The 22,814-nt window shown below is 50.2% G+C and overlaps 1 protein-coding gene and 1 long non-coding RNA gene across 3 annotated transcripts in view; one reads left to right on the top strand and one right to left on the bottom strand.

Moving 5' to 3' along the window:
• LOC144152676 (uncharacterized) overlaps nucleotides 1-11,440 on the top strand; it is a 160,027-nt gene extending 148,587 nt beyond the window's left edge. For both annotated transcript variants that reach the window (XM_077684059.1, XM_077684060.1), the window contains 2 exons: nucleotides 3,250-4,396; nucleotides 5,178-11,440. In XM_077684059.1, coding sequence (XP_077540185.1) covers nucleotides 3,250-4,396; nucleotides 5,178-5,935 — 1,905 coding nt within the window. In that variant the 3' untranslated portion in view covers nucleotides 5,936-11,440. The remainder of the gene's footprint in view (nucleotides 1-3,249; nucleotides 4,397-5,177) is intronic.
• The window catches only part of LOC144152679 (uncharacterized), a 678,803-nt gene that overhangs the window by 216,141 nt on the left and 439,848 nt on the right, over nucleotides 1-22,814 (bottom strand). The window lies entirely within an intron of this gene.

The raw sequence follows: 22,814 nt of genomic DNA, 5'->3' as shown, positions 1-22,814 counted from the left end.
TCTGATAAGATATCTGGACACACGGCGTGTTCGTGAAATCAGGCTTCCATTGCGTCAAAGCGCCACTTGAAAATCGCCAAAAAAGAACGGTTCTTGATAAGACAATACACTAATCGATCATGAAGAAGAAGTACAGTAGTGCATACCTTTACCGCATAAACCACGCATTGTTATACATTTAGATCGTCCGTACATGTCCGTGAAAAATCGTCGCATCGACTCGTTCTTCGTTTGCGGTTTGGGTGTTTGAAGGTTTGAAGATCGATTGGGGGGGTGCACTTTCAGCCAAGGTTGGACGCACCTTTAGCCAAGGTTTTGATGCACTTTTGACGCACTTTTGATGCTAGAAAGCTTTCGCGCTTCCCTCCGCTTTAGGAAGGGGTGGTAATTTTCCTACCTCATCTTCTAAATAAAATAGAAAGTTACACGGGGTCTTGTGTGCCCCGAATAATTTTTGCTGAAAGCATCCGCGAATTCAGGGGTGTCAACGCGCCAACAAGGACCGCAAATGAACTTTCTCCGGAGTTTCCTCGTGGTTCCCCCCTTTATGGAAATGTTCCGAGACAAGCGGAAGCAGGGGAGCCCCTCACGTGGGATCGCAAATGTGATTTGCAAAGTACCGCGACGATGAGCTCTTCCGTGCCGCCCTGTAATTAGGGCTGGGAGGCGCCAGAGAACTCGCCCCTCAACCCTTCGTCCGAGAACCGTGGGAGCGTCGTGCCGTGACTAATCGGATTTCCAGAAAAGCTTCACCGCAAATGCCGGAGAGGCGCTGGAAAAAAAGGTGGATGAATTCGGACCTGTCTGAAGCCTTCCGCAAATTTGAAGCCGGAGCCCTTGAAGAGTAAATTAAACATTCAGAAAACTTCACAAGGGTGTCTTAGGGGCTTTTTTTTTACCTCTCTAAGAGGATTAAAAAATTCTCTCACGGGGAAGCAAAGGTTCCTGTTTGCAAATCTGCGGAGTGTCTGTAATTCTGACAGTTCTATTTTTTTGCAGCTTGACGTTTTACTCTGATTTTTTGGTTCAATGGGGTGACCTCCCGGGTTCCGTGTGCGCACGACGAAAAAACAAAACGAATAAATCCCTATCTAGAATAGCGGCCAGCCCTCATCTTGGGGCCACATCATCGTCCCTGGATGGCTTCGGCCCGTCATTGCTGTCTTTTAGCCGGTGCTCGTGCAGTCAATGTATTCAGAAATGTATCTCGTAGTAATCGTAGTTAAAGGTAATTGAAATGGTTGACCTATTTAGGCCAAACAGTTTGCCTGTGAATGTGATCAGGTGAAAGCCCCGAAAACTGCAGCAACCACGATGCTGTGCGCCACTGAGGATGCACCAATCTCAAGTGTGCACTTGTTCCTCCCCCACCTCCACTGTTCACGTGCACCATGATTTTCTAAATTTGCGAATTGCCTGTCTTCGGTAAACAAGTGGGCACCCAGGGAATGATCTTGTCAAAAGTTTTTTGCACAAATTATGTCACATATTTGGTTTGTCCAGCCTCGCAAGGTGATTTCAACAGGGACCAAGCGCGAGGGAAGATGCTCAACAATTACCTTGGGCCGCCGAAGTCTGTGTACGTGCTTTAAATGCGGGCGCAATGTGGTTTTCCTTGGCGAGAGTTACCAAAGACTCCTTTGCTGCTACATCACGTATGTGCCATGACATCTCCAGGCATTGCATGTCATGATACAGATTTGTAACTTCTCAGTACAGAGTTACGAGTGATCTGTGGTCTGTTAAGCAACGACTCCGAAGAAAGGAAAACGATGGAAGCAGTAATAATAGAACATTTATTCCAGCGGAAGGTCAAAGGCTAATTGGAGAAAAGAGAAAGGGTGTGGGGGGAGGGGGTAAGCGTCAACCTGTTCTGGGGAATGGACCAGTGGCCTATAACGGGCGAGGCATGCCCCGGCTAATCCACCTGTGCTAGGCCACTCTTAATAGAAAAAAAAAAAGTCCTATTTTATGTAGTAATGGTTTGTCTATTAATGAAAAATAGATTTCATTCGACGTCAGTTCAGTGAAGACAGTGTCAACAAATGAGCAGATTCTTGTAAACGATGCATCAATCTTGGTTAAATAATAGTTCTACAGTATGAAAATTTAGAAGGGAGATGAGGAGCGATTCATGTGCGGAGTGTAGGCTGCGTTCATGACTAGTTTGTGATGAAGCTTTCACCGGTGCCGGGTAGTACGAAGACAGGGAAGAGGATCTCTGAGTATACCTTGTGGTGGGGCGCGTCTCTGTGTCTTTTCTTCTTGGTCATCTTATATACGCAGGAGTTGTGTAAATTAAAGGTAAATGTGGAGAAGGAGGCGTCGTGGGTAAAGCCAGGGGAAATTTTCCGGAAGAAATCGCTAAGCAGCCACGGGTGCGCGCATTCGTTCTATGTTTTATTTGTTCTCCTGGCGCACTTTCGTTCATTTGTTCATTTTTTAAAAATAACTCGAAAGCCACGCTCCATATGGCACCGTCGTAGAGTAGTGGTTAAGTCACCCGCCGCGGTGGCTCAGTGGCTAAGGCGTTGCGCTGCTGAGCACAAGGTTCGATTCCCGGCCGCGGTGGCCGCTTTTCTGATGGAGGCGAAAAGCAAAAACGCCCGTGTGTACGAGCTTTTGGCGCATGTTAAAGATCCCCAGGTGGTCAAAATTAATCCGGAGCCCTCCACTAGGGCGTACCTCATCGCCTCCGTTGCGTCGGCGCGTTAAACCCTACAATCAATCAATCAGTGGTGAAGTCACTTTCCTGTCATCGTGCGTCCGTACGTTTGACTCCCGTCCCCGCCAATGTTTATTTTAGATGACAGCACACAGCACCCTGCATTTTTCAAGCTAATAAACGTTGTCAGCGCTAGCTTTTTTTCCCTCGTGAGCCCTAGTTTATTTCGCGTTAATACATGCTCTGATCCTTTGGGCGCAACGTTGAGCAGCGCGGGCCAACACAGGAGGGCTACCTCCGCGATCGCGTCACGCCAAGACGCGTCTAGGCCAGTGCGTCGCGTTCCCTCTAGACCTCGAGGCCGAGGATTTTATGGCGCCCCGCTGTTCTTTGTTTGCCCCTCCGTACTGTTCAGTCGTGCAGAAAGCGGAGAGGCGAGACCGCGAACCCAAGGAAGGGAAGTTACGATGCAGTAGTATTGACGAGTGGTCGTAAATAGTGGAAAGAATAGCGAAGCTTGGGGCCGGTGCGGCCTTCCTGATTCAACTCACACGCACGCGTGTCGCGCTGTCTTTATGGCGCAGGCGGAGCTGAGCCTGCAAGGGGATGACTTCACCCGGCAGATGTGGCACATGTACAACACCTTCGAGGACGTGGTCGTGGGAGGGACGCCGCCCGCTGACCGCCAGGCGGGAGCCGTGCCGGGACAGCCGAGTCAACATCCGCCGACGGACGACGACAGCGCGGGAGAGCCCACCGAGGGCCCACCGCGTGCCAGCGACGCCGCTTCTTCCCACGTGTCGGCTACGCCGGCCCCGGCGGCCGTTCCACGGGTCGTGAAGCCCATCCGGGTGCCTTCTTCGCCCGACGTGCGCCACGACTCCTCGTCGCCGACCGCGTCGCCCGGCGCCCGCCGCAGGAAGAGGCCCATGCCTCAGCGCTGCTCCTATGCTGGCTGCGCGAGCAGCTCCAGTGGAAGCAGCACCAGTAGCGGCAGCAGCCAGCGAGGCCCCTCGAGCAACCCACTACTGGACACCATCGGCTCCATGACGTACGACCCGTGCTGCGAGTCGGACGACTACTACGACCTCGCCAGCGTGTACCTGCAGCGGCGCCAGGCGCGCCAGCACAGCGACGGCGAGTCCATCGCGTACGCGGGCTCCATCGACAGCGGCTACAAGAGCCTCTGCCCCACGCCCGAGATCCCGGACTACGAGAGCGACGCCAAGACTAGCGGGAAGGCAGCTGCGCAGGCCAGGCTCGCGGCTCCCTCGGTGGTGGCGGCGGGGAAGCCGTGCCCGAAGCCAACGCAGGAAGAGTTGGACGCCGACCTCGACCACCTGATGCAGCTGCGTCAGTCTCTGCTTACGGCCATCGCGCGCTGCGAGTCGCCAGTGAGTCCGAAGAGCGGGGCTGCGAGAGTCGCGGCCGACAAGACGGTGAGGTTTAGCACGGATAAGCTGACTTCGGCGCCTTCGCCGGCCAAGAGCGCGGGAACTCGTGCCAAGCCCATCCTCAAGGACCCACTGTGCGCCAACCTGCGCGCCAACCTGGAGCGACCCGACAGCGGCGGCACGCTCGAGGAGGAGATCGACAGTCTGCTGTGCGGCGGCAAGCCCGACTACTACGACCTGGATGCCCGGTTCCCGACGTCGACGTACGTGACCATGGTCGAGGAGAAGCACCGTTCGAGCGCAGGCTACAGTGTCGCCAAGGTCAAGTGCCTGAAAGGTAAGTCCGCTCTAGCCGATTTTATTCAAAAACGGTCAACGTGGCAGCGCCCGCGCTGCTGACAGCAAAGCCGTAAATTTACATGCCTGGGCACCCATGGCTTAAAACTTAATGGTAGCGTCCTAAAGAGGCCCGATGTAGTACAAATAAGCTTTGGTTTTTTGTGTTCATTGAAACCGGTTTGCATGCTGGAAGCATCTTCGGGCTACTTATAGAGATTTCATATTCTCACCAGCATCGCATCTGCGTTCACCATGAGCAGTGGGCGCGTATCCGCTCTTGTGCTGTCATTGTTCTCCCAGAGAGGTGGAGGATGAAGCGGCGCTGCCTTCAAGGAGATCCCATTCTTCTTGCCACTTGGAAGGAGGGCAGAGGTCGCTCGTGACCCCGTACCTGTATGCCGTTTCGTGTCTTAAAACCGAGAATGGTGCGCTTCTCATCCCCCTATAGGGAAGACTAAAACGAAACGTCGAAAGATGTCACTCCCTACCCATCGAAGCCTGGGGAATGATTACAGCAGGGCGTATACGTGGCGCGTGAGGGCGCAAAGGCCTGCCTTCCTGTTGTAGAAAAAAAATGGACATTTTTTGCCTTGAGCACAGCAGCGCTTAGAACGTAAACTTGAATCAACAAAAAGCGAAGCGCATGTCGTTTACAGTTGTTTCTAGTAAAACATTCAAGGGAGGTAGGCGACAAGGGAAATATGGCATACTGGAACATCGAAGGTAAAGACACCGAACGTTTAACCGTGCTTTTACTTTTCTTTTTCGCGCATGCGCAGACAAGTGCCAGGAATCCTCCAAAGATCACAATCACGCAACGTTGACAGGAGAGCCAACCCGGAGGTCGCAGAGTTGCCACAGGGAGCAGCCGCAGGCGCTGCGCCATCAACCAGGCGTCACGGCGCCGTCTACGGTCACGTGCAGTACCTCCTTGGAGCCAGCCTCTTCCCGGAGTGGGAGGGCGGCGGTGCCAACGCCGCGCTGCCCCGCCGCTCAACCTCCAGCCGGCGGTGCAAAGCCGCCTGGCTCCCCGAAGCCCACGCTTATCAGTTCGGCCAAGTCTCGCTTCAACGAAGTCGCCAAGTGTATGCTCGAGATAATCGAAGACCTGCAGCACAAGAAGTTGACGGAACCGCGGCCTGCTAAGACTTCCTCATCTTGCAAGCCGGCCCCTGCGGCGGCATCTGCACAACCCCTGCGGGACACTCATATCATCGGCTCCAGGGGAGTGCCCCCGCAGCAACATCACCAGAGACCTCTGTCCGACTCCGAGTACCACGTCTACGAAGAAGTCCTGTACGATTTCGTCAACGCGACGGAAAGCACCGTGCCGTCGGAGTCGCAGAGACCACCACCGCCCTTGCCGGCCAGACCCAGTGAACCGGGCCATCGGCCCAAACAGAGAAGTAATCTCTACTCTCTGGTTCGCAACCCGGAGGAGAGGCGTAACATATCCAAGTCCCTGGAGCAGGAGTGGACAGGTGACAGGGCGCGGCTGGAGGACGAGTATGGGTTCCGATCCGTGACCAAGAACTAAGGAGGCGTGATATATCGACACAATGTCGGCACACACGACACTAAACACGTGCGCGGTTCGGCAGATCGGCACGCGCGGGTGTGTGGTTACGAGAATCTGTGCTCCTGTGGGACGTTGCCATACCCTGTCGGTGAATTCTGCAACGTTGTGGATATTCCTCTGTGGCAACAATAGCTCCGCATCAACGTGGAAGATAGGCGGACATAGTCTGAGCCCTTTGTCACCACGATATTTAAACGTTCTCTCAGGGGATAGAAAAGTCCGTGTGTTCAAAATTTATCTTGCTTATGCGTGGAGGGCGAAAGAGCGCAACCGGTGGTGAGAGCGTCACATGCTGTATGTCACGCACACGTGTTTTTTGTCATGTCTTTTAAATCCTGTAGTGAAATTTGCGTGTTAGTTGTGGCTACATCATGTTATAGTTGTGCATAGTGCAGCTCTTGCGGCCAACACCCGCAGTCTATCCCTTTATTGTTCGAAAACAAGTTAGCACGTTCAGAAGGTTGGGTTTAATCAAATAACGACCACAGGCGGCACTTCTGGAGAAGTCGTAGGCCACCATCCATGTATAGTTTAGGGCTTCTGGGAAGTATACGGAAGCCACGTGTTATTAGTGACCTCCTCCTCCATGTTTCAGTTTACAACAACCGAAGTGTGATCATATCAGCAGCTAATCGCTCACTTGCTCCTTTAGCACCCGTTGTTGCGTTTCGTGATGTTGTCAATGTCAACAGCGAACGGGAATTGTTGCGGGCCCAAACCTTCAGTAGGCTGCGAAGACCCTTGTGCGAGGGCAGTTTACCAAGATGGAAACTACGACTGTTGCTGTTTGCCAGTTGTGATGCAGTGTATAATAAACAAAACGCTAGAAGCCTTCGGGATTGATGACAGGCGTGAACTTGGTACATATCATGAAGCCACAGCGTTAACTTGTGTCACGTACCTCTTCTACCCAAGTCTTACAGCTGGATGTTTACCATGTGAAGCACATAACACACCTACAAGTTGCCTACAGTTCCGTATAGCACTCATGAAACTGGTGCCGAAAAGTGGTGCAGAATTGTGGCATCTACCACCTCCAGAGCTCATGATGGACGACTCTCTAAACTCCAGAAAAACGGTGCTTGGTAGGGTAGACTAGTGGAAGTTTGAAACGTATGGTGAGTCACCTGCGAGCTGTCACACTCTTCACACTTCGAATGTACTATTACTATCACGTAGAGCGTCTGGGGCTGATAGACATATCTGCAGATTAAATAGCACGTAGACAGGTGTCACTTGAGTTAACAATGTCAGTGTGTTAAAGACAGTGAGTTTAGACTCGGCCTCTGCTAAAAAAAAAAGAATTCCCCTGTCACATGTGCGCGTGCGTTTCCACCTGTGCAGTTGCAGGAGCATGTGAATAGCAGGAAAGCCAACATGCATCTTCAGGAGAGGTTGGACTGCGTGCGCGGCACGCAGACGTTTCATTATAGCGGGCCCAGGTGCGGCAAAAAAAGCAAACAATAAGAACAAATAAGTAACATACAAGCTATAGAGATAAATGCACTGTTAGCTACACCTGGCGAAAAAGACGGCAAAGTGGGAAGACAAGCGGAAAATACGGTGGAAACTCGTAAAACTGTCGCAGAATTAAGGCCAAATCCAATTATTTCTGCCTGCGATGTTTGTTTTATCATGCATCTGTCTGATGCTTTTCAAGAGATGATTATAGCAATTAAATCACGAGTGACCGGAAAACTAAAACTGGTTGGGGCGTTGTTATTCAATTTTAGCTTTGTAGCAACTCCTCCTCTTCGCACGCGCCCGTGGGTACGGGGTTTTTGCTCGGTATTCAGAACGAAAGTGTACGTATTGTGAAACGACACCTGCACCGTAGCCTGGGGCATACGGCATCGCGCCGTTGGCACCGTTTTTGATACCTGCTCGGAGAGGGGTGCGTATGAACTGCCGCTGGCTCATTTATGTCTCACTGCCATTGTTTGTGTACAAGATTTATGCGCGGTGTGCGTAATAAAGCTCAGTAGTAGCAATAGATATAGAATGTCTGCGCTGGAAATTTGTAACGTAGTAATTTGCTGTACTGTGTGCAAGGGCACTGCCGAAGCGATTTCCCTCCGGTAGTTACTTGTCTAGATTGAATGACGGATTCATTCTGAAGAAAATTTACAAAATGTTCAACAAAGCAACCTATAAATCGCCTTCTTTGCAACCTATTGTTACCACTGTAATCTGTTCGGGACGTAATTTCAAGCACGGTAATCATAATGTTCTTCAGTGTACGGAGAGAGTATAAGGAGTAAAAGTGACATGTAATATGACCTAGTTTAACAACACCAATACTTAAAGCCCGCCTTTCCACCCCTGTTCATGAATATTTCGCAGTTTATTTAACTACTTCACATGAAATTTTTGGCATGTTTTTGTCGAAAAGGACCTCTGAAGTGGAGATGCCAAAATTATATTTTGGACTGCATTGCGTTGTGTAGTTGTGGTATTGGTAACCCTAATTTCATAATATAACGTGAACTTAGAGCCTCAGTCCATTGGTAAATCAGAGACTTGAATAACCAGAAAGCCCATCGTGGCCGATTCATCGACTGCCACAACGTCGAAAACTGATTCTCGACGTGCTTTTCCGATGTTTAGAAAATATTATTTGTCGTCTATTTGATAGTTAATACTAACTTGTTCCTTAATCACAACACTTGAAAGAATGTGCTGATCATCCGATGTGTAATACAAGGGTGGCATTCTGAGTTTTGTCCTTTTAAAAAAATGTCCCTTTCACGTCGTGACGCTGTTGCGGTTGTCGGGCCTCTTGAGAGAATGTGCTGATCACCCGATGCTTAATACAAGGGTGGAATTCTGACTTGTGTCTGTTTCAAAAAATGTCCGTTTCACGTCCGTTTCAAGTCGTGACGCTGTTCCGGTTGCCGGGCCGCTGACATTTGCGTAAGCCAACGGCCCAGCCTCGTCACATCCGTGTCGTCTGCCTTCAGCCAATCAGGGCTCGTCGTAGTGGACGCCTTGAAACGGACGGAACTCAGAATTCCGACCTCGCCAAATATGCCCGAAATTAGGTAAATTCCCACCTTTGGAGTTGCGAGCGTGATTTTACAGCATGTGTCACCAAGTCTGCAATAATGTGAAAAAAGCAGGAGTTTCGAACAAAGTTTTATCACTACAAAATGCATGTAAATTTTGCGTACAAAATTTCAGCATATTGTGTAAACATGCTGGACTTTCGCCTAATAAAGTAATTAAGCAATGCTGCGTAGAGCTGAGGCAAACGGTAAACTACGAGACACAAGGGTGCTGGTGTCCCTTATATGTCTCGTTTTTTTTTCGTCCCCGTCTGCTTACGCGCTCAACTCTAATTAGTATGGAATATAAACTACGCCAATCCTCGGATTTTCTTAAACAGTGTTGTTTGCTCTCTTTAGTGTTTCTTCAATGACTGTTCTGTGCACAAACTGTTGTCACGTGGCTGCTCTGGTGATTTGTAGTCGCAAGCTGCATTTGCAATGTAAATTACAATTGTCTGAGGATTGATTTTGGGTTATGCTTGTGGCTCCTAAAAACAAAAGTTAGTTAAATCAAAACGACGCAAAAAAAAGAGTGACCAATGCGCATTATAGAGCGAGTGCCCTTTGGTTTCCACATGATGTCGTCGCAAGTCCAGCGACTCCTGTCACATATTGTTTGCTTGATACCATACCTGAAACCACTGGAAACCACATAATATAAATTGCCCGACTGAGTATTTTACGCTGTTAACTTCATGCTGATTTCTTTTCTTTTATCTTTTCCTTGCCTAGCGTAAAAGAACTCCGCGTCACCGTTGTATGAAGAGAATTACAAGGTTCTCTCTTACGAACAGGGTATACTTTTTTAATTCGTACGAACTCCAATGTCGTATAATGCAATGTTCACTTTTGAACCATGTTTCCGCTTCACCCCAATGCTCATGTATTTCTGGATTTGAACTGCACGACGTTCGTGTTTCCCTCCTCATCCCACAGAAACTTGTTCCCATTTGCAGCTTGTAATATGCTCGTGCTCCTTACCGGTGCTGTAAATCCAGTCTTGCGCAACAGAAAACGTGCCTGTGGTATTAATGACTTACAGCCAGGAACGAGCATCATTTTTCGCAATCGTCGTTGCTGTTCTGTATGTTCGAAAAACCCTGCGGACTTACATCGTTGTAATGCGAGTGCTTTTTGCGTCAGCTATCTCTGCGCTGCCACTGATCCGTGCCGTGTCAGCTATCAGCCGCAAATCCGTGTTTATCATATCAGTATTTGTTGAAGAAAGGGGAAAATGGCAAAGTGTGCAATAAGATGAGAGTGGTTGTAGCCCAACACAGCGATCGCTGAATTTTTGACAATCTGGAAGCGCCGTGTGTAATGCTGGGTTTGAAAAAAAGTGTTCCCTTTCAGTACGTCAAGCACACACATATCATTGGTGTCGTAACACATTCTCAATATTGACTGCACGTATACTAATCTCAAATGGGTATGCACCGTTGGTCGTTTGCGCACTTGTCTCACGATGTAATAAAAGAACGGCGCACGGGCCCCATCGACGGCGGAGCTCTTCAAAAACGACGCACCAGAAGGGGGTCGCAACGTTAAATCTGTGTCCTATTCAAGCCCCGCCCCCTTTCTTTCCACGCACAAGCTAACAATTTTGTTGATATCGTAACCAATCCGTAATATGCAAGCATTTGAAATGGTTTATTCCACCCCGTAACAATGAGCAAACGCCTACACGAAATGCAGATTTAGTGAGCGGACGTTATTTGTAAAATTATACGGTCTCTAGCTTCCTGCATGAGCGCCCATCATGCATTCCTCCTAATGATAGCGTTGGAGGTAGGAAGTGGCGATTGATTCATCCCTTATTAAGGGCGCTTCGTCTGCTGGGCGTCGCAGTTCTCAGTGCTTGATTCCGACGCGAGTCCGGAGCTCACATCATACCACGCGATTCAACGGAGGCAGTGCGACTCAGGACAGAGCGTAGAAACGCAGATGAAACCATTTTTGCAGCGCTTTGTACTTCATCGTACATGTTGACAGGGTGAACTGTTTAAAACTGTGTGAATCGAAATGTGATTACAATAACCTTCCCAAGCTTATCGTCATCAAAAAAAAAAAACATTTTTTGAAATTAGTAATCGGCTCAGGCTGCGTGGACTTCTCTAGAGCCTTTATTTACAACGACGATGTGTGAGCCTGCTGCGAGAGAGGAAACGTGCGCACCTTCGCACTTGCTTCATTGTCGTTTTGTCTCTGTCGGAACGTTATCTGTTTCTCAAGTGCACATATCGACAGAATACGGAGTTATTACGCCGGTGGTGAACACTGATATGTTCAAAATGAGTGTGTAAATATAAATGTTTGACTCTAAAACTGTTTCCATGGTATATCAACTCATATCGATATATGATAAAATTAGAATATGTATATTTCAATGGATGGAATAAATGTCAGTTTTTTTACACCTGTTGTGTCCTCAATAGTGTTCTTTACACGGTCACAGGTTTTGGTACGATTGTTAACGGCACTATTTGCTGCCGCATTCGAGATTTTTACCCTGCAGCCAGAACGTCGTTGTGACTGCGAGAAAGCTTCTGTCTTCTCACGGGCAAACGGGACATTTAGAAGTTCACCTCGATCCCCCAACCCACCCACCAGTACACCCTGCTGAGTGTTCTTTGCCACGTACGCCCTTGTAAGTAGCAAGATCACGTAGACACCCCTAGTAGCCCGGTTTATTTTCTTCATTCCACGTAAACCGGAGTTATTGCAACCAGACCCCCTGTGCAACGCTGTTCTTTGTGGGTGTATATCTAGAGGAGTATCCTCGTTCAGTTTGTCCAAACGTAAAACGACCGTCCTTTTCAAATGATGAATGTAGATATTTGGACATATCCAGCATAATTCATTCAACACAAATAAGGGTTGGTAGGGGCTGGTTAGCACTACTAAGGCGTACCTGGGCTACCAAGCGCACGGTAGCGGAGAACCAAACTTTTGTTTAGATTTAACTTTAGCCGAAATCTCGTGAACACTTTCGTTCCCGCTTTAGCCTAACATAACAAGACCGCCGTCGTGGCCATGGTCGAGCGCACGTTCTCGTACCGAGGGGCACAACGCCTTGCAAATAAAGTCACCATGAAGCTACACATCTTACTCGCCGCGGTGGCTCAGTGGCTAAGGCGTTGCGCAGCTGAACACGAGGTCGTTGTTTCGATTCCCGGCGACGGCGGTCGCTTTTCTGATGGAGGCGAAACGCAAAAACGCCTCTGTGTACGAGATTTCGGCGCACGTTAAAGATCCCCAGCTGGTCAAAATTAATCCGGAGCCCTCCACTACGGCGCGCCTCATCGCCTGCGTTGCGTCGGTGCGTTAAACCCTACTATCAATCGAAGCTACACATCATAGTGAAATTCGGCGTGCTAGTAGATGTTTTTCTTGCCTAATTATTTCTGTAAACATTTCTGATATGAAAAAAAAAAAAAAATATGCGCGCCAATCCACCCAGTGAAAGGGGTTGGAAAGCGAAACTGTAAACGACACCCACAACGACTACCCATGTGACGTCACTTGAATTCACATGCGTGGCTCTACAAAGAGTGAGACCAAATACAAGGGAAATGCACTTAACCACACCCTCTAAGTCTTCAAAGAGATATTATTTGCTAAGGTTAAATCAATGCATGATTCATGTACGGTGGTTGGTGTAGTTGTATGGGGGAAGCCCATGATTCGACACTCTTTTTTTTATAAAAGTAGAGGAAGCTCAAACCATGTGTTAGACGATCTCAGTTCTCCTCCGTCTTTGCCGTCACCGACAGAGGCGACAGAATCGGCGGCAGCGACGGAGGAAAAGAGAAATTCTATGCGCTGATGTGAGCTTCCTTTAATTTTCATAACTCCTCGCGCATGCGCAAGGCCCGCACACGGCCGCTACACGTGCCGTGGGCGGAGCCCATAGCGGTGCAAGAAGTCGCGGGAAGCTATCACGTGGCAAGCAGCGAGAATGCTGGGGTAAACCTGCAAATGTGCTCGGTGAGTGCACCGTCTGTCTGCCCCGTCTCCGTATGAGCTCGTAGCTCAATCAATAAGACAACGTGCTCCGGGCCAATTTCTCTGTTCGTTCCGGGTTCGATTCCTGGCGGTTCCAGGAACTTCCTTTGTTTGTTAGCGGGAGTTTTCTGTTTACACCAACGGTCGCTACAGAACCCTTGGGGGGTAAAAGCAAAAAACTTCGCTTTAAAAGCTTGTCTGTAAGTATCTCTGCTTTCTGTGTGCAGCCCATACTTTGAAGTTCAGTTTTAAAATATAATGCAAAACGCTGTGGCATTTTTTTTAGTATACACAAGTTCTGATGGAAAGAAGTAGTATCTCTGCGCGACAGAAGCATTGCAGAAAAGCAAAATGTTTTTTTTTTTTTTTCTGAGATGGTCACAAACAATGCTGTTCACCGCCTGTGTCGTCTTTATCGGGACGAGGCACCGCCGGTTATGCAGACTATGTATGCGCGGAGTTCCCTTGTCGGCCCACTCGTGTCGTTAATTTCCTTCGTGAATTCCACCGTGTGCGTGAAACAGACGCATTTTTTTTTTGAATTTTTCTACTGTTTTGTTGACTGTCTCCTGTTCATTACACAGCCTTCGCATGCGTGACTTGTTGCATTGCTTGCATCACTTGTCATTTTACTGCAAAGCAGTATATGTCTAACCCCCCCGGTTTTCCTTCCGGTGTCCCAGATTTATTCGGCGCCGCTTCGGGCTCCTCCTCACCACCGCTGACACCTGTTTCACAACTGTTTTTCCCCTTGCCTCTACCACTTTGGCAAGTTGCGCAGTTGGCAGCTAACGGCGGTAGTGCGGTTATCACATAATCGCGAAAATAAACAGAAGCACGGATGAGCGTAAAATATGCACTGAAGATACTATACTCCCTAATATGAAAATTGTGCGCAGCGCAAGCTGCAGTCTTCTCGGTCACAGCGCATTTCTGCTGCGTCTCAGGAAGTGTTCGCATAATCAGCGAACGCGCAGCGGCGTGCGCTACTTCCATGCTACCTCGCAGTGCGCCGCCGCCGCCGACCAGCATGTTGCAAATCGTGTTTGAACTTCCGCGAATATGTCACGTTGTTCGGATTAGCCCCGCACAAGGGAGCAGCGAGCATGTTGTTGCAAATAGTGTTTGAACCTCCCGCGCAAATGTCACGTGGTTTGGATTAACGGAGAATGGAACAGCGTCTGGAGGAAGTGTAAGTGGGAGGGCGCTTCTTGGTGGCGACGCATGAGACATATATGCCAAAGAAAGGCAGGGAAAGGAAGGAAGCCGTTTGACTCTCGGGTGCTAAGTCACGGTCGTAGCCCAATGGGTAAGACGACTGACACTAACTCTGTCTGATCTGCCAGACACAGGCTCGAATCCTGCCCGTGCACGTGCCTGTGTGATTTTGTGCGATTGTAAATGTTAAGCGCACGGACGAGGACGGACATTGTGCGGTCCTAAGGTACTCCGCAGCTAAAATGGCGCAGCCTACATTAGTGGTGCAAGTCTGGAGAAATAGCAGAGCTGGTGGTCGACCCAGCTTCTTCCCCCACTTACAGAGAGGGAGCAGAAAGGGAAAGTGTGTGCACGTTCCTCGTACGGCGGACGGCTACCCAAGACTGTCACTCTTGACGTTAACGGCCGCCGAGACGTCGGAGGCGACCGAGTCAAGCCCGCTTACGTCGCCTCCCTCCGACCCACACAGGGCTTCCCCGTCTCTGTGACCTCGTCCGACCAAAAACGTCACATGGGCCCACCCCTTCTCCTCCCCAAAAAAATGCTGTGCGCCCCGAATGCGATGATAACGCAATCGGATGGACACCGGTTTCTTCACGTGAGGGAGCCAGCTTCAATTCCGACCACGGAAGCTGTTTTTTTGGAGCGAGAGCTGCAATGGCCGTATTCTCGCCATTTCGCTGTGGCCGGTGGCCGCACCGCGAGCTGAGCGGTTGCCTAGCAACCACCGCTGCTGAAAGGAGGCGCCGGCGAAACCGCGTTGCAACAACAGTGGAGGAGCCGGCGTTGCATCGTATATATAGAAGGGGTGGCTCGGTGGGATTTGTCGTCAGGTATGGAAAGTGAGTCGGAGAGACTGAAAGAAGCCAGGCTTCGTCGTCGGAACGAAACCAAGCGGAGGCAGCGAGCCGAGGAGACGGAGGAAGAACGAGCCGCACGCCTCAAGAAGCATCGTAACCGTACAGAGAACCAAGTTAAACAATAACGCTAACGGTACATATCCCTACACACACCCAGGCTAAACTGAGTTAAGCCGCAGCCATTTTTTTTTTTTTCGTGTGGCGCGCACTCCCAACCGGGCTCGTGAGCTCCTTGACTCCTCGCCTCTTTTCCTCACATTTCTTGGCCTAGCACTTCCCCCGCTCCACTTCACTGAGCGGTATTTCCTGTTGACGAACCGCAAGGATAGAAGGAAGCTTGAACAGAAAACTATTCTTCCTGCCATGGTTTACAATTCCCTTATCAGTACTGATTTTAATATTCTGCAAGTGACACCAGTGAAGAATGTTGCTAGGTACGCATGAACTAATTGCATACGTGTATTTCTGCAGCTTTTGCTATTATAAGCTTCGTTTTTTTTCTCAACTGAGATGGAACAAAAACTCTCCAGGTAGCAGTTCCTTCTGTGGTTACAAGGCAACGTGCCAGTAGTAATTGACAAAAACCCACTACCCCTCTGTCAAAAACGACAACGATGGGGGCGGAGTGCGAAGCTTTCCGAATTCTAGTCCAACACGTGCCAAAAGAACCAACTCAGAAGGGAGCGGCCTTTATTTATTATGGTTAGTGTAATGTTGTGTGATGCCGGTCTACTCGCTTGAGATACAAGCATTCCATGGCTTTCCCTAGCGTTCAACCATTGCTGTCATTAGACAGAGAGGTGCACTGTCTATTGTCTACCTAATTTTGCACGTCTATACACCCCTATCCAAATTCAAACTGCTTCGACCGTGCCGTGATGGTGCAATCGGATTCTGTTTCCGGCTGCAGATAGGAGCGGACCACGGAGCAAGCGGACGCAGAATGTTTGGCTTTATGCGAGCTGCGATGACAGCCAATGCCGGCCGTGGTGAATTGGTTTCTGCGTTGCCCAAAAATTACCGTGTAACAAACATTGACACCACCTTCCCGCGAGGGAACCCTGAGTTGATGCTAAGCATCTCGGAGGTTCCGAAACGTTCACGAGATTGGGTATCCAAATAACGGAAAATGACGGAACTCCGGACGGCGCAGCGTGACTCAACCGAAGCAGCAACTCAGGGAGCAGCGCGCGGACCGGGTTTATTATATAGAGCAGATGGAGTGGAGAGGAGGAGATGAGAGAGAAGACGCGCATGCGCGCTTATCGCGCTGCTGCTGTGATGAGTAGCGCGCGCGCTATCGCACAGCTGGCGTGGAGAGTGGGAGAGGAGGAGCAGCGCGCGCGCTATCGCACAGCTGGCGTGGAGAGAGGGAGAGGAGAAGCGCGCGCGCTATCGCTCAGCTGGTGGGGAGAGGGGGAGAGGTGCGGACGGACGATGGACGGACGACGGACGGACGACGGACGACAGAGCCGAGAGCAAGAGATGCTTTGCATTTAAAACCTGGCAGAGGCCCTGGGATCGCACGTCCGTGAGTTTCCCATGGCCAGCGCCAGGGGGCGCCACAAGGGTCGCTTGAAGCAGAAGTAGTTCGCCGGTGTGTTCCGCGGTTCGTGCGCGGCGACGAAATTTTTTTGCGCGGAGGGCACATAGTTTTAAAGAACGGCGCTAGATCAGGCGACTTTCCAACCTTCGGCGAACGCGCAGGACTACCGTCTCTTGACGACATTTTCAGCGAAGCAAAGAGATACGTGACCAGTTTTAAAGGAACCATGAAGAGAAAATGCAAGTTGGTTTTATTCGAAAGATTTCGTGTTTTATAGTGCCCCCAGCGCTTGTCCGGATACAAACGGTGCTTTATCCACTGAGAAATTAAACAATTTAGGTTAAAATTTTGATTTTCCTGCTCAATCGTGCGTTTTCGTGGTCCCAAGTGACATCACGGGAACCGACCGCTCTGCAGCCTAGAGTACCTTCATTCACGCATCCGCCGTACAGGGTAGAGACACGTAACGCTGGCGCCGCCATGTTCGGTTGCTCGCTCGCCGCCGAAGCAAGTCATTGTGTCAAAACCGCGCTAAAATTATCGCCGCAACGCGGTTTACTGAAGAAGTTTGAATCATATTGTCTGTTTCGCGTTGCTAGGTCTCGTGGGAAACGAAAAGAATAACGCGTTGAGCCCGTTGGCCCAATTGCGGCGGCACGGGACCGTTCAAAGGTTGTCTCCACCCTGTAAAGCGGTGTTGGTTTGTTCCCGCGTTTCTTTACGTTCCGTAACCTAGATGGCGCCACCATACCGTGGCAAGCGTTTGGTTTGTTTGTGCCCGCATTTAAACCTGGCTTGTTTTTGTTCAGGGAGAAAATATTCGTTCCCTGAAACAGTGCTCGCTCGACAAATGGGGTCACGTAAGACACCGTTGCTTGCGTCAATCGGCCAGTGTCGTCTGAGACAACCCCAAGCCCCGTAGTGCTGTGCAGCCAAACCAAAGCATGCTGTGCGCAGTACGAACAGCAGAACGCATCAGTACTTCTATGTTTACATGTGCTTTCGTAACTTCCACTGTTTGTCCCATCATTCTTATTGCTTTGTAAAGAATGTGCCCTAAATTTAAGCGCAAATTGCTCGTTCGTCTAGTTTGCAAGCTCTACCTAATTTGCGTCTGCTTCTGCCAGCCTCCGCCAATCGCAGAGGTTAGCCCATGTGACATCACAGGTTCTGTTGCGGGAAATGAGCTGGTGGGTCGCATGACCATTCCCGTTTTTCCTAATTATGTAGCTTATTTGAGCGAAGTTAACATTAAAAGTGGTGTCAGTATGATTCTAACGAGACAATCTTTTGAATGAACCAAACTTGTGTTTTCTCTTCATGGCTCCTTTAAATGCAGAGCATTTCTTAGCCTCGCCTCTTCCTGCGTCGGACGGCGTCCACAGCTCCGCATCCACAGCAGGTGCGCCTCTCCTCCTTCCCTCCGCTCTCTCAACAGCAGCTGGCGCGCGCATGCGTCGTAGTCAGCCCGTTCGCTCCGCCGCGGTCTTGGCGTAACAGGTGCGTGATAGCAGCGCGGTGGGGCGTGGAAGGGCGCGCGCTGCTTGCGCATGCACGCTCTCCCCCCCGTACTGCTCTCCCTCTACTGCGCGCGCCGCAAATATAAAGCGGTTTGCGGTCGCTCGTGCTTCAGTCACTGCGTTGCTCCTTCCTTCCTTGGTTGACGTTCGCTCCACCCTAACGCGACTTTACTCTCCTCTCTCTACCCCAAACCAACACCAACGCAACTACGACCCAACTACCCACCCTAACGCGACTTTACGGGGCGTTAACGACCCCCAATGCTCTGCATTTACTCGTGTTCCCCTCGCGGGAAGGCGCGGGAATTTTTCCTGGTAATGTTTTTCGAATACTAACGGACCCAGCTCAAGCCGAAACATCTCTGCTGTTTCGGGCTGCTGAGCGTGAAAGGACGGCTGTGGCTCGTTGTCGACCCTGTAACGCACGATCTCTGGGTGAAGCTGCACTAGGTCGAATTCAACGTGACCAACGAGTCGGCACAAGCCCCAGTGTGTCTCGGGTGTCACAGAGCCAAGCATTATCACCGTGTGCATTAAATGCCATGCCTTCGGGAACGAGCAGGCTGACTACACTCGCTCCTATGCCCGGGCTGTGGGCCGAGACTTGGAAGGAGACGACAGCGAACTCGTTATGCACGAGGAAGAAGCAGAAGGAGCAGCGGCGCCCGCAGCAACTGTACCCAAGTACCACCGCGGGAAAGTACTAGAGCAAGCCAGTGACGCCGGAGGAGCGCAGCGCGCCACCAGCCAACTCTTCTCGGGAGGCTGTCGCCACCACCTAAGACGGGGACAACGCTGGAACCACCAAGGACGAGAACGAGAGGATGGACCTCGTCACCTCGAGGTCCAGTCAAACATGCGTCGCCACGAATACGGCCCGGAGAACGCGGGCGAACCAAACCAGCGAAAGCCAGAGCCGCCGTGACAGGCGGGATGTGACAGGCCACATCCAAGCCAGGGGTGTCGTCGCCTGACAAAGGAGGCACAAAGACCACCTGACCACATGTAGTCCGCAGCACACCGTATGACGTGAGGTAAAGGTAATCGCCTTACGCTTGGTCTGCTCCCTCCAAATTGTTGCCTATAAGACTTTTCGACTAGCTGGGACCTGGATGTCGTCGCCATACAGGAGACGAAAGTCGTAAGGGACGACCAGACCAACTGTATGCATGGTACGGCCCTTTACAACGGGCTAGTATGCATGTGTTAGCCATGCGGTTGGGATGTCGTTGGGCTGCGTTCTCTCATTCGCATGTCGGTGGGGGTGGAAGTCGAAAATGCAACAGCGTGCCTAAATGGGGGCTTCGTAGTTTGTGACCTCTGTTTTTTCAACAGCCCAAGGGAGAGTGATCTGTTTCTATGCACAAATCTAAGTCCGAGAAAGGCGTGATTTTATTGAAAAAAAATCAGGAAATACTACAGCGGTCATCGGTACATTGTGTTAATGGAGGACTTTAACTGTGTATACTCCGCACGAGACAAAAACAGCTCTACGTCCTATAGTGATGTGAGCACAGCTTTATGTGAAATGGAGAACGATTTTGGCCTTGAGGACGTGGGAGACTGTGTAGGCAGCGGAAGGTATGTTCCATACACGCATTTTGAAGGAGCTAGCCAGGCCTGCTTGGGTAGGGTGTATATACCGGCGGAACTGCTGTGACTAAAGCGTATTCTCTGCCTCTTCCTTCGACGACTGCGTAGTATCGTTTTGCCTTGAAAGTAAAAAAGGAAACAAAAATAAAGCCACATGAGATGTATCGAAGTAAACGATAAGCTTTTAGAGGATGATCGGTTGATGCAACAAGTAGGAGCAACTGTGGAAATTATGGGCAATAATAACAGCGAAACATGCAGTGTTCACGAGTGCAGCGAACTGGGGGAGTTCAATGGTTCAATGGGAGCGCTGTAAAGAAGAACCGCAAATGCAAGAAATTGAAAGAGGAAGCGCCATTTAGAAGGAAAGACCAACGTAAGACAGCTTTTTGCACTCTTACTTGCAGACGAAGGTTACTGAAGAAAACCGAGTGCCGGGGGGCGCTTAAAGGTGAGATAGAAGCCACAAAAGCTCAACTTGAGCTGATAGCTGTCAAACGTTATCACTCAGCGCTCGTCAGAGCGAGAGCAGAAAAAATGATAGCGGGCGAAACGACCACCAAGAGCACTAGGTATGGAACAGAGATACGCTCACCGCAATGCAATCTCAGAAATTGATAAAAAAAGCACAATTAACGGTGGAAACATAGCCATAGAACGTGCTTTTTCTGAGCATTCATTATATTGCCCTGTTTTCTCAAAGCTCTGTTAAAGTTGAAAAGCTTGAACTTGAATGTGGGCCTCTCCTGTCAAAAATAGATGATGAGACAAAGTTACTATTAAAATCCCCCACCACGGTGGAGGCAGTTGAAAAAACGACTGACGACTTGAACATTGTAGAGGCACTAGGCCCTGATGGCCTGAGTGCGGCGTTTTAAAAGTCCCTTAAACATCACATATTCCCGGAATTAACCGCAGTATACAAAAAAGCTTTCAGGTTATGAGTGCTACCACCGTTGTTTTACAGAAGGCCCGTGGTGAACTTGAGTGCCGCGACGTTAGGAATACTGACGTCGCAATGCTACAAGTCGACCTAGTTAAAGCGTTCGATCGCCTGCCGCACAGTGGGCTTATGGCGGCCTCAAAGTATATTAACAAAGCATATTCGAAAAGGTGTGCGAATAGCTTATAACAACTGTACAACTAGAGTAATTGCAAACAAGGTGGTGTGCAGGCGTATCGAAGTACAGTGGTCGGTGAGACAGGGGTGTCCTCTGTCACCTCTCCTTTTCTGCGTATATATTGAATCTTTGTGTTCAAGCATAATTAGAGGAGGAGGAGGAGGAGGAGGAAAAACTTTATTGTGATCCTGGTGATGTGGGAGTGGCTCCTCAGTCCAGGAGACCATGGGACGACCTTGCTGTCTCAGCCCTGGACACCAGGAGTTGCTGTGCATCCAAGCCGGCACTGGTCGTCAGGTTCTCCCACAGCTCAGGAAGGGGAAGGGAAGTGGGTAAAGGAGGGAGGGCTGGGTTGTGTGCGCACCCCAAGATCATGTGTATGAGGCTACATGGGTTAGGGCAGAATTTACATGTGGCAGAGTATTGGGTGGGGTATATCCGATGCAGCCAAGTTGGGTGAGGAAAGGTGTTTGTTTGAAGCCTCCGGAGTATTACTTCTTCTGTTTTAGTAAGATGCGGGTGGGGAGGGGGAAAATGTTGTCTTGATGTGCGGTAATGTTGGGTGATGGCTTGCAATGTGAGCAGGGGAACGAGACTTGGTGGTTCCTCAGAGGCCCGGGAGGAGAGTTCGCAGGCTTGTCTATGGGCAAAATTATTGCCCGTTAGTGAGGAGTGTCCCGGGGTCTACACAATGTCGATCTTACTGTTGGGGGCGTGTTGAGCCAGGAGGTTCCACGTAGTTGAGGCCACGTAACCTGATAAAAAGCTGCGAAAGACGGCTTGACAGTCCGTAATTAGAATTGTGGCGGGTGTTTGAGTGATGGCGAGGGCCACAGCAAATTCTTCCGCGGCCCAGGTAGATGTGGTCTTGATTGAGGCGCAGGTGATGATCTTGTCTTTAGTGGTTGCTACGGCTAAGTAATGGGACGGATTGGAGTAAGGGCTGGCATCTGTGTACAAAACGTTAGGATTTTTTCTGTAGATTTGTTCTTGGACTTGGCTACGGACGTGTCGACGACCGGAGTGCAAAGTGGGATGCATATTTTTGGGAAGAGGGCGGACACGAATGGATTGACGCCAATTATGGGGTAAGGGAAGAAATGAAACTGTCAAATGATTTCAACTTCATGCAGCTAGAGGTACGGGTTTTAGCATACACGGACGATACTGTCCCCTTCTGCGTAGATTACACAGCGTCGTTAAAGTCGTTAACACACTAAAATGGCTTCGCTATGTGAGTGGACGTGCCGTGAACTGAGACAAGTGCCTGGCCATCCGGCACGGAGAGTGCAGTACAACACCAGCGGTATTCTACGCCGGTATCAAGTCAAGTCACGAAATGTCAAGTGGGTAATGACGCCGGTGAGGTACGTAGGTGTGCCATAGTCTCCTGACCTTCAGAGAGGTCACGCAGCATTACCGCCTCTCCAGCCGGAAGCTTCCCCCTCCACTCATCCCTCACTCTAGAGGAAGAACGCCTCTGGCGTCAATTAAAAACGGAGTCCCTACCCTGCAGAGCCGTCCTGCGCATATCCACTCCTCCCTGCACTCATCCCCACACTGGCCCCGCTGCGGTGAAAGGGCCACGGTCCAACACAAAAGTGGGCTTGTGCCTACCATTAATTTCCCTGTACAGTGGATGGAGGCGTTGGGCCGCTCGGACCCCCAGCTCCAGAAGAAGCTCGTGACTCGAGCGGCGGAAGTCGTCGCAACCCTCAGGGTTGCGCCTACCGCGCCCTAATCCACTAAGTAAATAAAAGTTATTTTTCTCTCTCTCTTTATTTCCCTGGAGTTGTATTCCGACAGTGACCCTTACTGGTGTAGACACGCTTGGAGCTACGAGAAAAGGCAGATAAATTTGGAAGGAGGCGAATTTATCCACCAAGTCCTTTCCAGTCCAGTCCAGTCCAGCCCCCGCAACGTTTTT

This window comes from Haemaphysalis longicornis, unplaced genomic scaffold (genome assembly GCF_048455015.1).
Source record: "Haemaphysalis longicornis isolate Haplotype H1 unplaced genomic scaffold, Haemaphysalis longicornis Haplotype H1 scaffold_9, whole genome shotgun sequence".
Classification (NCBI taxonomy): Eukaryota; Metazoa; Arthropoda; class Arachnida; order Ixodida; family Ixodidae; genus Haemaphysalis; species Haemaphysalis longicornis.
This window is presented reverse-complemented; position numbering and strand designations above follow the sequence as displayed.